The sequence below is a fragment of the Mercenaria mercenaria genome, chromosome 16 (assembly GCF_021730395.1).
Source record: "Mercenaria mercenaria strain notata chromosome 16, MADL_Memer_1, whole genome shotgun sequence".
NCBI classification, from domain to species: Eukaryota; Metazoa; Mollusca; class Bivalvia; order Venerida; family Veneridae; genus Mercenaria; species Mercenaria mercenaria.
Genome location: NC_069376.1, coordinates 46,339,629 through 46,354,981, shown reverse-complemented (window position 1 = coordinate 46,354,981; position 15,353 = coordinate 46,339,629). Strand labels below are relative to the sequence as shown.

At 37.8% G+C, this 15,353-nt stretch overlaps 1 protein-coding gene across 48 annotated transcripts in view; it reads right to left on the bottom strand.

The window, feature by feature from the left end:
* The window catches only part of LOC123540587 (sal-like protein 1), a 139,783-nt gene extending 129,893 nt beyond the window's left edge, over positions 1-9,890 (bottom strand). For all 48 annotated transcript variants that reach the window (XM_053526954.1, XM_053526950.1, XM_053526953.1 and 45 more), the window contains exons 1-2: positions 9,738-9,890; positions 4,077-4,521 (exon numbers count right to left, since the gene is read on the bottom strand). In XM_053526954.1, coding sequence (XP_053382929.1) covers positions 4,077-4,166 — 90 coding nt within the window. In that variant the 5' untranslated portion in view covers positions 4,167-4,521; positions 9,738-9,890. The remainder of the gene's footprint in view (positions 1-4,076; positions 4,522-9,737) is intronic.
* Between the last annotated feature and the right edge of the window lie 5,463 nt (positions 9,891-15,353).

The following is a 15,353-nucleotide window of genomic DNA, read 5'->3' as shown; positions in this document are numbered from 1 at the left end:
GTAACGGTAATCTTAGATTTTAGCGGTGTCAGTTAGTGCGGAGAGTAGTTTCCCTTTACCAAAATGGCGAACATCGGTAACAAAACTTGTTTTGAAGTTGGAAAATCGTCTATACCTGTGTATAATGAGCACCCACGATTCGGGGATGGTCCCGGTGGTAAAAAACTGCGCATTTTACGTGGGTATCTGCGCAAAGGAGGCTTCAGTGCAAAGGAGTTTCGTGACCGATTTTGCGGGTCCAGTGGACGCAGAGGCACTACAAAATGCGGGTTCAAAGCAGTCAAAGCACGTCAGGGACGCAGAAAACCTGCGTCCGGGAAAACCCTGAGCCCTGCAAGGTTTTTCTATTTTTAGACCTACTGACCTAATTTTTGACCGCACGTGACCCAGTTTCAAACTCGACCTAGAGATCATCAAGATGAACATCCAGACCAATTTTCATACAGATACCATGAAAAATATGGCCTCTAGAGAGGTCACAAGGTTTTTCTATTATTTGACCTACTGACCTAGTTTTTGATGGCACGTGACCCAGTTTCAAACTTGACCTAGATATCATCAAGTTGAAGATTCTGACCAATTTTCATGAAGATCTTCTGAAAAATATGGCCTCTAGAGAGGTCACAAGGTTTTTCTATTTCTAGACCTACTGACCTAGTTTTTGACCGCACGTGACCCAGTTTCAAACTTGACCTAGATATCATCAAGGTGAACATTCTGACCAATTTTCATAAAGACCCCATGAAAAATGTGACCTCTAGAGTGGTCACAAGCAGAAGTTTTCGGAAGGACGGACGGACTGACGGACGGACGACGGACGCTGCGCGATCACAAAAGCTCACCTTGTCACTTTGTGACAGGTGAGCTAAAAATGCATCCAAAACGTACTATCCGGATACTGGTACACTTTCGGAATGTCGTCTGAAATGTTGTTTTTGCTCAGTTAACTTGGTCCACTAAGGTAAACCAGAGATAGTTCCTCAAATAATGATGCTACTTTTCCTTAACAAGAGGGCCATGAAGGCCCTGTATCGCTCACCTGACCTATTGACCTAAAGATCATCAAGATCAACATTCTGACCAAGTTTCATTAAGATATGGTCATAAATGTAGCCTCTAAAGTGTTAACTAGCTTTTCCTTTGATTTGACCCGGTGACCAAGTTTTTGCCCCCACATGACCCAGATTTAAACTTGACCTAAAGATCATCAAGATTAACATTCTGATTAAGTTTCATGAAGATACAGTCATAAATCTGGCCTCTAGAGTCTTAACAAGCTTTTCCTTTGATTTGACCTAGTGACCTAGTTTTTAACACACCTGACCCAGATTTAAACTTGACCTATAGATCATCAAGATTAACATTCTGACCAAGTTTCATTAAGATATGGTCATAAATGTGGCCTCTAAAGTGTTAACTAGCTATTCCTTCTATTTGACACCCGTGACCTAGTTTTTGACCCGACATGACCCAGATTCGAACTTGACCTAAAGACCATCAAGTTTAACATTCTGACTAAGTTTCATGAAGATATAGTCATAAATGTGGCCTCTAGAGTGTTAACAAGCTTTTCCTTGATATGACCTAGTGACCTAGTTTTTGACTCCATCTGACCCAGATTTAAACTTGACCTAAAGATCATCAAGATTAACATTTGGACCAAGTTTCATTAAGATATGGTCATAAATGTGGCCTCTACAGTGTTAATTAGCTTTTCCTTTGATTTGACCTGGTGACCTAGTTTTTGACCCGACATGACCCAGATTTAAAATTGCCCTAAAGATCATCAAGTTTAACATTCTGACTAAGTTTCATGCAGATATAGTCATAAATGTGGCCTCTAGAGTGTTAACAAGCTTTTCCTTTGATATGACCTAGTGACCTAGTTTTTGACCCCACCTAACCCTGATTTGAACTTGAGCTATAGATCATCAAGATTAACATTTTGACCAAGTTTCATTAAGGTATGGTCATAAATGTGGCCTCTACAGTGTAAACTAGCTTTTCATTTGATTTGGTTCGGTGACCTAGTTTTTTATCCTACATGACCCAGATTCAAACTGGACCTTAAGATCATCAATATTAACATTCTGACTAAGTTTCATGAAGATACAGTCATAAATGCGGCTTCTACAGTGTTAACAAGCTTTTCCTTTGATTTGACATGGTGACCTAGTTTATGAACCCAGATAACCAAATATCGAACTCGTCCAAGATTTTATTAAGGGTAACATTCTGACCAAGTTTCATTAAGATTGGGCCAAAAATGTGACCTCTAGAGTGTTAACAAGCTTTTTCTTTGATTTGACCTGGTGACATAGTTTTTGACCCCAGATGACCCAATATCGAACTCGTCCAAGATTTTATTGAGGGTAACATCCTGACCAAGTTTCATTAAGATTGGGCCAAAATTGTGACCTCTAGTGTTAACAAGCTTTTCCTTTGATTTGACCTGATGACCTAGTTTTTGACCCCAGATGACCCAATATCGAACTCGTCCAAGATTTTATTGAGGGTAACATTCTGAACAAGTTTCATTAAGATTGGGCCAAAAATGTGACCTCTAGAGTGTTAACAAGCTTTTCCTTTGATTTGACCTGATGACCTAGTTTTTGATCCCAGATGACCCAATATCGAACTCGTCCAAGATTTTATTGAGGGTAACATTCTGACCAAGTTTCATTAAGATAGGGTCAAAAATGTGACCTCTAGAGTGTTAACAGTCAAATTGTTGACGACGGACGGACGGACGGACGGACGGACAGACGACGGACGACGACGGACGCCGGACACAGGGTGATCACTAAAGCTCACCTTTGAGCACTTCGTGCTCAGGTGAGCTAAAAATTGCATTGAAAGTCAGTTTTTTTAGTGAATTTTGGAAAAATTGCATGTCATCGGGTGTAATTAGAATCGTGAACGGACATTCTAAACTTATTTTTGCTTTCCAAATTCATTTAAATTTGTGGATTTTCTTGTTGAAATTAAGGTACGATCATTACACAATTGTCTAACTTAAAGTTTGCATGAAGAAATCTTGCAGGACACTTCTCACATGCTCGGTAATCAGCTGGTCGCTTAATTGCGATAATTTAATAACTGGCACCTTTTTTGACAGTATGAAGGCTCAATACGGGTAATGCTTTATCAATAATTATTAATGTACACTTCATTGATTCTCATTACCTATGTGCACTCGCCGTGACCTAACTTGCTGATAAAGAAAAATCAGCGTGGCATGTCCACAGGATAAAGGGCGGGATTTAGCAGAAGATCAAAGGCAGGAGGGCATGACCGTGAGTGTTTATTTTGAATACACATGTTTATCGTGGACATAGTTTTACTGTAGGAAATGACTGATAAGAGAAAGGATTATCAAAGGAAAATGTCTCCGGGTCCCGAGTGACGCACAGGCAATTATCATGCCGGGTCCTTTGAGGGTCTTTTGAAAATCTCCTGGGTCCAGACCCAGGGTCCCGGGTCAAATGGAACCCCTGAACATTATATCTATCCATTTTCTACCTACTGACACTTTACTCGAATACACAACGGCATAATTTAAGCTAGTAAATTTTACTCGTATTCTTAAATACGCTATAAAACATTATCAGACCCAGACTTAAGAAACATACTACTCACACTTGCTGTAACTATTCAAAATTCAGGCACATTTTGATGCCTGCAAAATCTTAAATGCTGAATTGAAACTGAATTGCAAAGAAATTCATGGGTGTTACACCCAGTAAATATGTTATAAAACTGATTTCTGTATTTTTTTTTAACAGAAATTTACAAATTTTCAGGAGTAACATTACTCCTAGTCAATTTCGGATTTTACCATTTTACTCATTCACAAACATTATGACGAGTAAGTACTCAGTGACAGGCCAAAAAAAATATCTGGAGCCCTGAACCTTCCAAATATACAAATTACAAGCTGAAAGACACTTGGCTTCATCATATATGAAGAATTCTACATACAAAGAAAGGTCTCGAAACCACAACAGGCTTCGGCAGGTGATTGAAAACCAGCAACCTTGACCTTAACTTATAGCTATAGATACAATTACACTTACCAATTGCTGTATTTGTGTTTTGATTACGGCTTTAAGGATCACTTTATAGCCTGGAATGTCTTTGATCACTTCCATGTCCGGTGCAGCCATGACTTCTTGTTGCCAGTGTGTGGTCAATACAAAATATGTCAAACAGCTGTCACTTTAATTTGGACAAATTTGTCTATGTTAAATTATCTATCCTCCAGTTGAAATAATTATCCTCTGATTGAAACAGTTATCCTTGTGTCATGACATTTATAATTTTATCTGTAAAAGGTGTGAACTTCCAAAGAACCTATTTGTAAATTTTCTATTTGTAAACTGTCTTGTCTTTGAACTGCCCCGTTTGTTAATGAACTATTTTCTTTATTCTTTCAGTTTGAACATTAAAAGCTCTGCAATATACTCAATTGTTGATTTTCCTTGGTTATAATTCTTCTTTTATACAGCACAACTTTTTAATCTGAAACAGAAAATAAATTCCTTTATTGACCTGAACACTGAATTTATGTTGTGGTTTAATAACCCAAAACAGTTGCCTTTGAACAGCACATGGTGAACAATTTACCAAATCACCAAAAACATGTATTCAAAACTTAAAGAAACGTTCTATTCCTCAAAACAAAATGGAAAAGATAGTCAAAATTAAAAATGATGAGTGTCAAATATTTATGTTTCGGTGTATGTCATATTGAACCAAACAAGAGGGCCAAGATAGCCCTAGGTCGCTCACCAGAGTAACATACCATAACAAACATGTTTGACCTAGTGACCCAGTTTTTGACACCACCCGATTCGGTTTCAAACTCGTCTGAGTTTTCAAGGAGATAAACATTCTGACCAAGTTTCATGAAGATTGGAGCAAAAACGTGGCCTCTAGTGTTTTTTCTGCGATTTGGCCTAGTGACCTAGTTTTTTACCCAACCGCACCCAATTTCTAATCCGTTCAAAATTTCATGGAAACAAATATTCTGACCAATTTTCATTAAGATTCTACCAAAAATGTGGCCCGAGTGTAAACAAGCATTTTCTTTGATTTGACATAGTTTTTGAATCAACATGAACCTCATTAGAACTCATCCATGACTTCATGAAAACAAACATTCTGACAAAGTTTCGTGAAGATTGGAGCTAGAGTGTCCTCTAGAGTGTAAACAAGCTTTTCCTTTGATTTAACCAAGTGACCTAGTTTTTCATTCTACATGACCCAGATTCAAAATCATAAAAGACTTTAAGATACTAAATATTCTGATCAAGTTTTATGAAGACCGAGTCAAAAATGTGGCTCGTAGAGTGTAAACCAGATTTTTCTTTGATTTGACCTTGTGATCTAGTATTTGACCCCACATGACCCAGATAAAAACTCATCCGACATTTCGTGGAGACAAACATTCTGACCATGTTTCATGCACATCAGATCAAAAATGCAGCCCCTATTGCATACACAAGGTTTGTCTTTGATTTGACCAGGTGACCTAGTTTTAGACCTCAGATGACCCATTCGAACCTGACCCAGATAAAAGTAGATTTCATCAAGAAGATCATTCTGTTCAAATTTCATGAGTATCCAAACATTCTGACCTAGTTTCATGCACATCAGATGAAAAATGCAGCCCCTATTACACACAGTTTTTCTTCGATTTGACCGGGTGACCTAGTTTTTGACCCCAGATGACCCAGATTCCAACTTAGCCTAGATTTCATGAAGACAAATATATTCTGACCAATTCTCACGAGTTTCAAACTTAAATGTGGCATCTAGAGTGTTAACAAACTTTTCCTTTGATCTGACTTGGCTCCACATGACCCAGATTCAAAACTGACCTAAAAATCATCAAGACAAACAATCTGACCAAGTTTCATGAAGAAAGGGTCATAAATGTGGCCTCTTCTAGATCTAAGTGTTAACAAGCTTTTCCTTAAATCTGACCGGGTGACCTAGTTTTTGACCCCACATGACCCAGATTTGTACTTGACCTAGAGGTCATCACAGGAGCGGCGAAATCTGATTTTGACTTGCTCGTCCGTTTTTGTCAATTGCTTTTTTGTACTTGTCCGTATGATAGTTATATAGTAAATTCTGGTCAAATTTTACTTGTCCGTAGAAGCTTTGGGACAACCTGGGCAATACGGACAATTGAATTTGCCGCCCCTGCATCAAGACAAACATTCAGACCAATTCTCATGAGTTTCAAACTTAAAATGTGGCCTCTATCTAGAGTGTTAACAAAATTTTCCTTTGATCTAGCCTAGTGACCTAGATTTTGACCCCACATGACCCAGATTCAAACATGGCCTACAGATCATCAAGATAAACTTTATGATTAAGTTTCATGAAAATAGGGTCATAAATGTGGCCTCTAGAGTGTTAACAAGCTTTTCCTTTGATCTGACTGGGTGACCTAGTTTTTGAACCCATATGACCCAGATTCGAACCTTGCCTAGAGGTGATCAAGATAAACATTCTGATCAAGTTTCATGAAGATAGGGTCATAAATGTGGCCTTTGAAGTGTTAACAAGATTTTTCTTTGATCAGGCCTACCGACCTAGTTTCGAACTTGACCTAGCGATCATCAATACAAATATTCTGACCAAGTTTCATGACTGGTTCTCAGCTGTGGCCTCTGAAGTGTAAACATGGCAAATGTTGATGGACGACACACTACGGACAATGACTGGTCATAATAGCTCCGAGTGACCTTGAGCACTTTGTGCTCTGGTGAGCTAAAAAACCTACAAAAAACCCTGCTTTCACTTTGGTAAGAAAGCATCCAACATAATGTGGTACGGAACAAGCACAGGTATAAGTTAACTGATAAAAATGTACCTATGTAATTATATTGTGTATCTTCATCTTCAGACTAATCCACCAATTAATGAGGTTCCAACTGGCTGACCAATTTATTTTTATTAATAACTGTTCTCATATATATATATATATATATATATATATATATATATATCTTTGAAAGCACTGTAAATCAGCCTTTTTAATATTTGTTTAATCCATAAGATCAAAAAATACTGATATAATGATACATTGGCGAAAACAGGACTGACCGCAAATAACGGACTAGACCGAAAACTGCCTTACAGTCACGGATTTTACCAGGCCAAATAAAATATTGACTTTCACGATGGATCTAATTTTCCTGTAGATCTATGGTGTTTCGTTTCTCATGATGTACATTTGTATCATATCACATCTATTTCCTAGACTTTGACCATTGTCTATAACTAAAATTTTGCAAGTTCCTGGCATGCGGGTCCATCGAAAATGGAATTTTACCAAATATCTAATGGCATTTTAAACCCTGGAATTAGGAATTCCTGAGACTGTCATTTTGTCATTTACACGTTAACCTTGGATTGCTTTACCACTGGTGTAGATGCAGGGGTTTTTTTTCGGCCGTTATTCGGCTATGTTCCCAATGCCAAAAAGTATGTATTTTTCCCAAAATGAGTGCAAAAATTCCCAATCTACATTCTGAAAAAAAAATTCATCAAAACTGAACAAACATTGACCAAATTATGGACAACTTTGTAATGGAAGTATGTTAAAAGAGGTTGTACAATGTGAAACAAGTGTATGAGAGAGTGCTTAAACACATCTTTACTATATCCTATGGGACTAAATATTTCCCAATTTGGAACATTTACTCGTCAAATTTCCCAATTTTGGGGGTATAGGCTATGTTCCCAAATTAGCTAGAAAAAACCCTGAGATGATAAACTCTGGACAGAAAATGAGTTTTTTTACCTGTAACTTTTTGATTTCTGCGAATTGTTATCAATGGTTGGTATCAAAATAAAGCTTAACATTTGCTGAAAAATTGACATAATTTAAATGTGAGGCCCTGAAAGGAGTATGTAAAATAGGGACTGTACGAACATTGACTGACGATAAATTCGACCACTTTGTCATTTACAAAACTTTCTCTATTGTATTATATTGAAACTTTCCCAAAAATGCTGCAACAGTCATTCCGGATCGAGTAATGATAAGTGACCCAATGTCAGGCCATAAAGTGTTGACAGTGAGCATGTGCAAAAAACATCCTCTTTCCCCAGTAACTTTGGATAAATATTTTTAAACAGATAAATGTAAGTCATTTATTTATACAGAACATTTACCAATTTTGTTTTTGTTTACACCAGTTGGTGTTGTAAGTGACTGCTTTTAGACGGCATGTTCAATTATATAAATAACTGATCGCAATCAAATCATTCGTAGGTGATCGACTTTATCATCTGTCCGTGTTTATCATCAGTACCAGTAAGTCGAAACTATTTTCAAGTTAATATGCATTACGTGTAGTTTCAATATTATTTGTTTATTTTGTACTGTTTGATTACCATTACAGAATATCAAAATTTACAAAGAGTTTATTGAAAGAATGAAAATCCGAGGACAATCTAATAAAAAATTATCTAAAACGAATAGCTGACAAGTGCATTAAAACCAAAATAAATTGTTAGATAAACAGTTTTTACCAATTAATATTATGTAACATTTTTACCTTAACGCAAATCGAAACAAAAATTAGTTTTTCAGAAGTTCAACACATCCCAGAAAAGTCACAAATTAGCTATAAAACCAATAACAATAATGCAAAATGGTCATAATCGCGTCCCAATGGTTTATAGTAAGACGAAAGACAATATAAACAGAAAACCAAGATCTTTTGGTCACATTTTCAATAAATGCAGCAATATTTTGCCATAAATCATCGAAAAATGTGTCACTTATGAGAATCATTGTTGCATAAGACCAAGTTTGTTATAAAATGACTTTCGCAGAAATTGAAACTTCATAGATTTCTGTGTGATTGTCTTTTGTCTCATAAACAATTTGGATGGGATAATGACTGTTCTGTATTTGATACTGACACATTGAACAATTGTTATTGGTTTTATTGCCATTTCTAGCTATATAGAGTAGCCTATTTGTGGCTTTTCTGGGACTTGTTAAAACTAAATTTGCTAAAAATAAGGACCAATAAATAAAGAGCTCAAAATTCACTCAAAACCTGCTCTATCAATGGTTTATTAACACCTACTTAAATAGCGTTTGTACTAGTCCAAATAATTGTACTCGAGAGTTGAATATCGTTATATTATTTTGACTTGTCGATATCCGCCTCCGATCCGTCTAGGTAGACAACGTAAAATATCAAAATGTAAAATCGGTCTGCCCGAGGTCTCATTATTTAGACTACGTTGGTACAAGTAATAACACTTTATACTTCGTGTGTGGTACGCTTCGTCCTATGGCTTTATTGCACTAGCCACAGGAGCCTGAAAGTTTTTATATATATAGGAGGGGTCATTTTTATACTTAGCCATTTTGGAGCATTACAGATAGAATTTCAGGCTCCTGTGCACTAGCTCAGCTTAATCAGGATTATGAATTTAAAAGCGCGTTGATTATCAACATTTACCATCACCTGCTCCTGGATTTTGCCTTTCAGAAATACGTTTGAAATAGTAAAAGCAACAAGAAATGTTTTAGACATGGCAGCACAAAATGATAATTGGTATGCTGCAAATATGGCGGACAGTGTCCTTGCTCCGGGAGCATGCGACTCGTTTTCTTTTGTTTTTAACGCCCAGATCTCATAACAACACAATCGATCGTTGTCATTTTATAAAATCAAACATTTAAATACATTACTTACATTTATTATCAACGTTCTAATTCCGTAATTTGCTGAAATGTTTGAGATAATTGAGCAAATATTTCAGTATTCAGCCATTGCCTTTGTTATCCTTGTCTTATGCCAAGGCGAGAAACGGAAGCGGCCGGTGCGAGGTACTATTGAGGGGAACTTAGAGCACCGAAATAAGTAAAATGTTTTTTATGTTTTTCTTAAGGCTCAAATTCAACACACTTTTGCTCATTAATTGTTTCATAATTGTTCGGTTGGAATATTTTCTGTGCAGGAATAAAAAATAATGTATCTGCACTTGCTAAAATGTACAATACCCCTTCTCTCGCCTCTGTCTATTTTCGCGCGTGATTCTGCTGTCAATCACGCGTGTCACGTGACGTCGTTATCGTAAATATTAACTTCTCGTGGCATTGCATGTGTAGTCCCCTTTTTGTGACAACTTGAATATTTGTGTTAGCATAAATAAATAGGTAGCATAAGTATATGTTCACTGTTTTGGAACTGCGACACAATACAGTATATGTAATGCTACGTCAGACGCATTTCAATTGTCAATATTTAGTAAATTTATGTACAAGAAATTCATACAGAGACATCTCCAATAATTGTTTGAAACCAGGGGTGGATCCAGGCTTTGGAGTTAGGGGCGCGAGTTTCTAGGTCCCACCTGGAAAATTGTTGTAAAGTATATCTAAAGGGTTTCTGGCGTATATTGTTCATTTTCAGACCTGACCAGATAAGGTTCACGCCCAGTCTCAAATCTAAACCAATTGCTACATCTATCCTAAATACATTTAGCAAAAGGACAAGTCTCACAGACCTCCTAAACTAAGCCTGCAGAGCGACTTACTGGTAAAAACATCAATTGCCGCTCCATCAAAAACAAATCCCAGATCTGCATCAAGTTATTTCACAGGTTATAAGCCGGACATCATATGTCTGACTGAAATCTGGCTCAAACCAGGATTTAGTCATTCAGAAATCCTCCCAGGTCAGTTTAATTTTCAAATATTTAGGGATGAAGGGCAAAGTGGTGGTACGTACCTTCTAGCCGTATCGCGTTCTCTTGTTAGCTCATAACAGCCTCAGCTCAGATCAAAGTGCAATTCTATCTGGGCCAATATTAAACTGTCCCTCAGGCAAAGGTATTAGAGATATATTACAAACCTAAGGTAGATGATGAAACATCCTTAAGTGAACTTTGGTCAACCATCCAGAAAATCATCAGAAACAGCTCCGTATGGGTCCTTGGTGATTTTAATGGGCCTGGTATTGACTGGACATCAGAAAACTGTATGTGCTGTAACTTGTACACTTCCTTCTTTTAAAATATAGTAAACCTCAATCTTCAGCAAATGGTCACCATCCCCACTACAGGAATAACATCTTGGACCGCTTTCTCACAAACATGCCCTCTTTTAAGTCAATAACACTACAGCCCTACCCACCATTAGGTTCTTCAGATCACGACATTGTCTTTCATGAGATAAAGGTTAACAGAGACCCTATACAACGGGTCAGAGAAATGAAATACTACAAGTAAGAAAACTGGAATGGCCTCAAAAAGACTCTGAGACGTTTTCAAAGCACTTTCTTGCAGCAAATCATACAGATCCTAGAACTGTCTGGCCACCATTTAAGGGTGAGTTAAACCGTCTTAGCTCCATCCACATCCCAACTACCGGTAGATGCACTAAAGTCCGTCGTGATCTCCCATGGGTTACACCAGCCATCATTAAGCAAATTAGAAAGCGGAACCGTTTATTCTCCAAAAAAATCCCACTCCCACTTCGAAAAATGGGTCAAAGAATATAAACAATGAAAGGAAAAAATACAAAACGATATTAGGAATAGCTTTAGATACCATAATCTTTATTGCTGAAACCAGGCCTAAACAAAAAAACAACTCATTTATTAAATCAAATAGGACAGAAAAGTGTGGTGTTGCTCCTCTGAAAAGTGAAGGTCAAACATTCAGTGTAGGTCCTATAGTTATTTAAAAAGCATATATTATACTCAGTCGGCAATCTGAGTACCGGCAAACTCCTGCAAACATTTATTACTCTGTTCTGGTGAACTAAAATGTTTGCGGCAAATTTACCGCAACTTTGCGGCAAATTTGCCGCAAACTTTTCATTTTGGTAAGGGTCAGTTTTCTCCCGGCCTCAGCCCATAAGTCTTGCCCTGTCCTGCAAACAGTTGCTGACTCCTGCAAATCGGCCAGTCATGCCCAATGTCAACATATCCCAGGACGGGGTGGAAAAGCTCCTTAAAAATCTAGATCCTAGCAAAGCCTCTGGCCAAGATGAACTGTCATCTGGGTTATTAAAAGAATTGCACTTAGAAATAGCCCCTATCCTTACATATTCCAAATCTCCCTCAATACTGGTATTGTCCACAATGACTGGAAGCATGCAGTCGTTGCTCCTGCATATAAAAAAGGTCCAAAGTGCAAACACTCCAGTTATCGCCCATATCCCTCACATGTATTGCCTCAAAACTAATGAAACACATCCTGGTCTCCAACAATATGTCATTCTTTGACTAGCTTAGTCCTTATCAACATGTTTTCAGGTCAAAGCACAACTAATAAGTTTCTCGCAAAAAGTACATGGCAACTAAGAACTAGGTTAATAAACAGATATCACAGCCATGGGTTTCAGCAAAGCTTTCGATAAGGTAGATCATCATAAACTAGTACATAAGTTACAAAGATTAGGTGTAAACCCACAGGTCACTTTTTGGGTCATGTCCTTCCATCAGGGTCGCACCCTGAGCAGGTTGTCGTTGAAGGTCACAATTCAGACAACTCCCCGTCCTCTCTGGTGTCCCTCAAGACTCGGTCCTTGCCTTTTCCTTCCCTACATAAATGATCTGCCTGACAGTGTTAAGAACAAAGTGAGGCTGTTCGCAGATGATACGGTAGTCTATATTACGGTCAAATCCAACACACAGGCATCAGTATCGGACCTGGGACAAAAATATGTTTGTTTTCATCCTAAATGAGTTCGAAATGAAAAATATGTAGTGAAATATGAGCCCCCTTCAAAATATACATATGTCTACTGAAGGCCAGAATCTCGAGAATCGACCCTGCGAGCAGTGGGTTCACTTCCCGGGCCGTTGTGAAATAAATTCTCTAGACAGTTAAAGAAACTACCTATCACCATTTCACGTGTACATTAGCTACAAAATGAGACCGACCCCAAGTCTCTAGTCCTTCCCATTCATGAAATATCTATCAGAAAACGAGTGCCTTTCTGCTGTAAGTTCCAGGTAGACAGAAATGTGGCACAACGAAACGGTACGAAATCACGGACTAAAATATGTTTGTCAGACTAGCAAGGGTCAAATTCAATAAAAAATACTAAATAGTATAAATAAATACATAAACTAGGGCAACTCACAATCGTCAGTAGCGTCTCAAACACGCGATATTGGCGTTTTAAATTTTTCCACGGTCTTTCAACTGAATGCTACGCCATTGAACAGAATTCATAAGGTATTTTTAAACGCAATTTCTGATTTGCCAATAGCGACACACCTCCGACAGAACCGCATCGTTTCGCACAAAAATACTCTGATATTATCGTATCGGTTTCAATGGCGGATAACACAATTGAAAGACCGAGTGAAAAATAAAAAAGTAAATATCGCGTATTTTAGACGCTACTGACGATTGTGAGTTGCCCTAGTTTATGTATTTATATGTACTATTTAGTATTTTTTATTGAATTTGACCCTTGCTAGTCTGACAAACATATTTTAGTGCGTGATTTCGTACCTTTTCGTTGTGCCACATTTCTGTCTACCTGGAACTTGCAGCAGAAAGACACTCGTTTTCTGATAGATATTTCATGAATGGGAAGGACTAGAGACTTGGGGTCGGTCTCATTTTGTAGCTAAATGTACACGTGAAATGGTGATAGGTAGTTTGTTTAACTGTCTAGAGAATTTATTTCACAACGGCCCTGGAAGTGAACCCACTGCTCGCAGGGTCGATTCTCGAGATTCTGGCCTTCTGTAGACATATGTATATTTTGAAGGGGGCTCATATTTCACTACATATTTTTCATTTCGAACTCATTTAGGATGAAAACAAACATATTTTTGTCCCAGGTCCGATACTGATGCCTGTGATCCAACAGTGATGCCCAAGCCATGCCATGAATATACTACCACTTTAGATTCCCTACAGTTTGTTAACTCAACGCCAGGTACTAAACCCTCTGACATGTGACATTCCGTGCACAGCATAGTTGTAAATACATGTACACTACTGACTAGTGCATAAATTAAATGCGGCTTAATATATTATGTTATTATTAAGTCATTAAGTATATATCTTTTTTTCGCGAATTTTAACTTACACAATTGATCATGATTTTAGGGTTTTCTTTAATTAATAATAACTCCCTCACATCTTTAAACGACGTTGCAGCAAATAACTTTTTATTTACACTACAGTAAGTTCATTGATTTTATGCCCCCGAAGGTGGACATATTAATCACACCGTCCGTCCGACCGTAACTTTATAAATTCTTGTCCGGGCTGTAACTCTGCCATCCATGATGGGATTTTGAAATAGCTTGGCATAAATATTTACCTTAATGAGACGACGTTTCAAGAGTAAGAAACAGACCCCTAGCTCCAAAATCAATGTCACAGTTAGAGTGTCCAGTATATAACTCTGTCATCCGTCAAGGGATTTTGAAACAACTTGGCATGAATTTTTACCACAATGAGACAATGTGTCAAGCACAAGACCCAGACCCCTAGCTCCAAGATCAAGGTCACACTTAGAAGTCAAGTCAAAGGTTAATAGGGTCTGTTTCGTGTCCGGTTCGTAACTGTGCTGTTCATCAAGGGATTTCGAAATTACTTGGCATAAACATTCCCGATAACGAGAAACGTGTCATGCACAAGATCCAGACCCATAGCTCCAAGGTCAATGTCACATTTAGAGGTTAAAGGTTAACATGGTCTGTTTCTTGTCCGTCCCATAACTCTTCCATCGATGAAGATATTTTTAAAATTACTTGGCATAGACGTTCCCTATATTAAGATGACGTGTTAAACGCAAGACCAAGACCCCTAGCTTCAAGGTCAAGGTCATACTTAGAAGTCAAAGGTTAACATTGTATGTTTCTTGTGCGGTCAATAAATCTGCCATTCATCAAGGGATGTTAAAATTTATTGTCACAATTCTTCCATGTAATGAGTTGGTGTGTCATGCTCAAGGCTCAATACCCTAGCTTCAAGGTCAAGGTTACCTTTGGAGAACATTTTTTTTATCTGGTCACAAAATGATTCATACCTGTAGCATTCTTGAGCACACTTCGGGGGCGTTTGTCACTAATAGTGACAGGTCTTGCCTAAGGTTCAATTTTAGATACATAGGGCCATATTCATAGTCGTCACTGAAACTCACACTTGACTCAAACTTGGGTGAGTATCACTCAAGTGAACCTGGAGTAGACCTTGCGGGAGTGTGAGTGGAGTTCGATAGTCATATTCATAAATCCCACTCAGTCTTAACTTTCGGAAGGACAGCTCGAGTAATGGTTTCATTGTACACAATGGATTTAGCGGATTATAACGGTTTATATGACAATAGCATC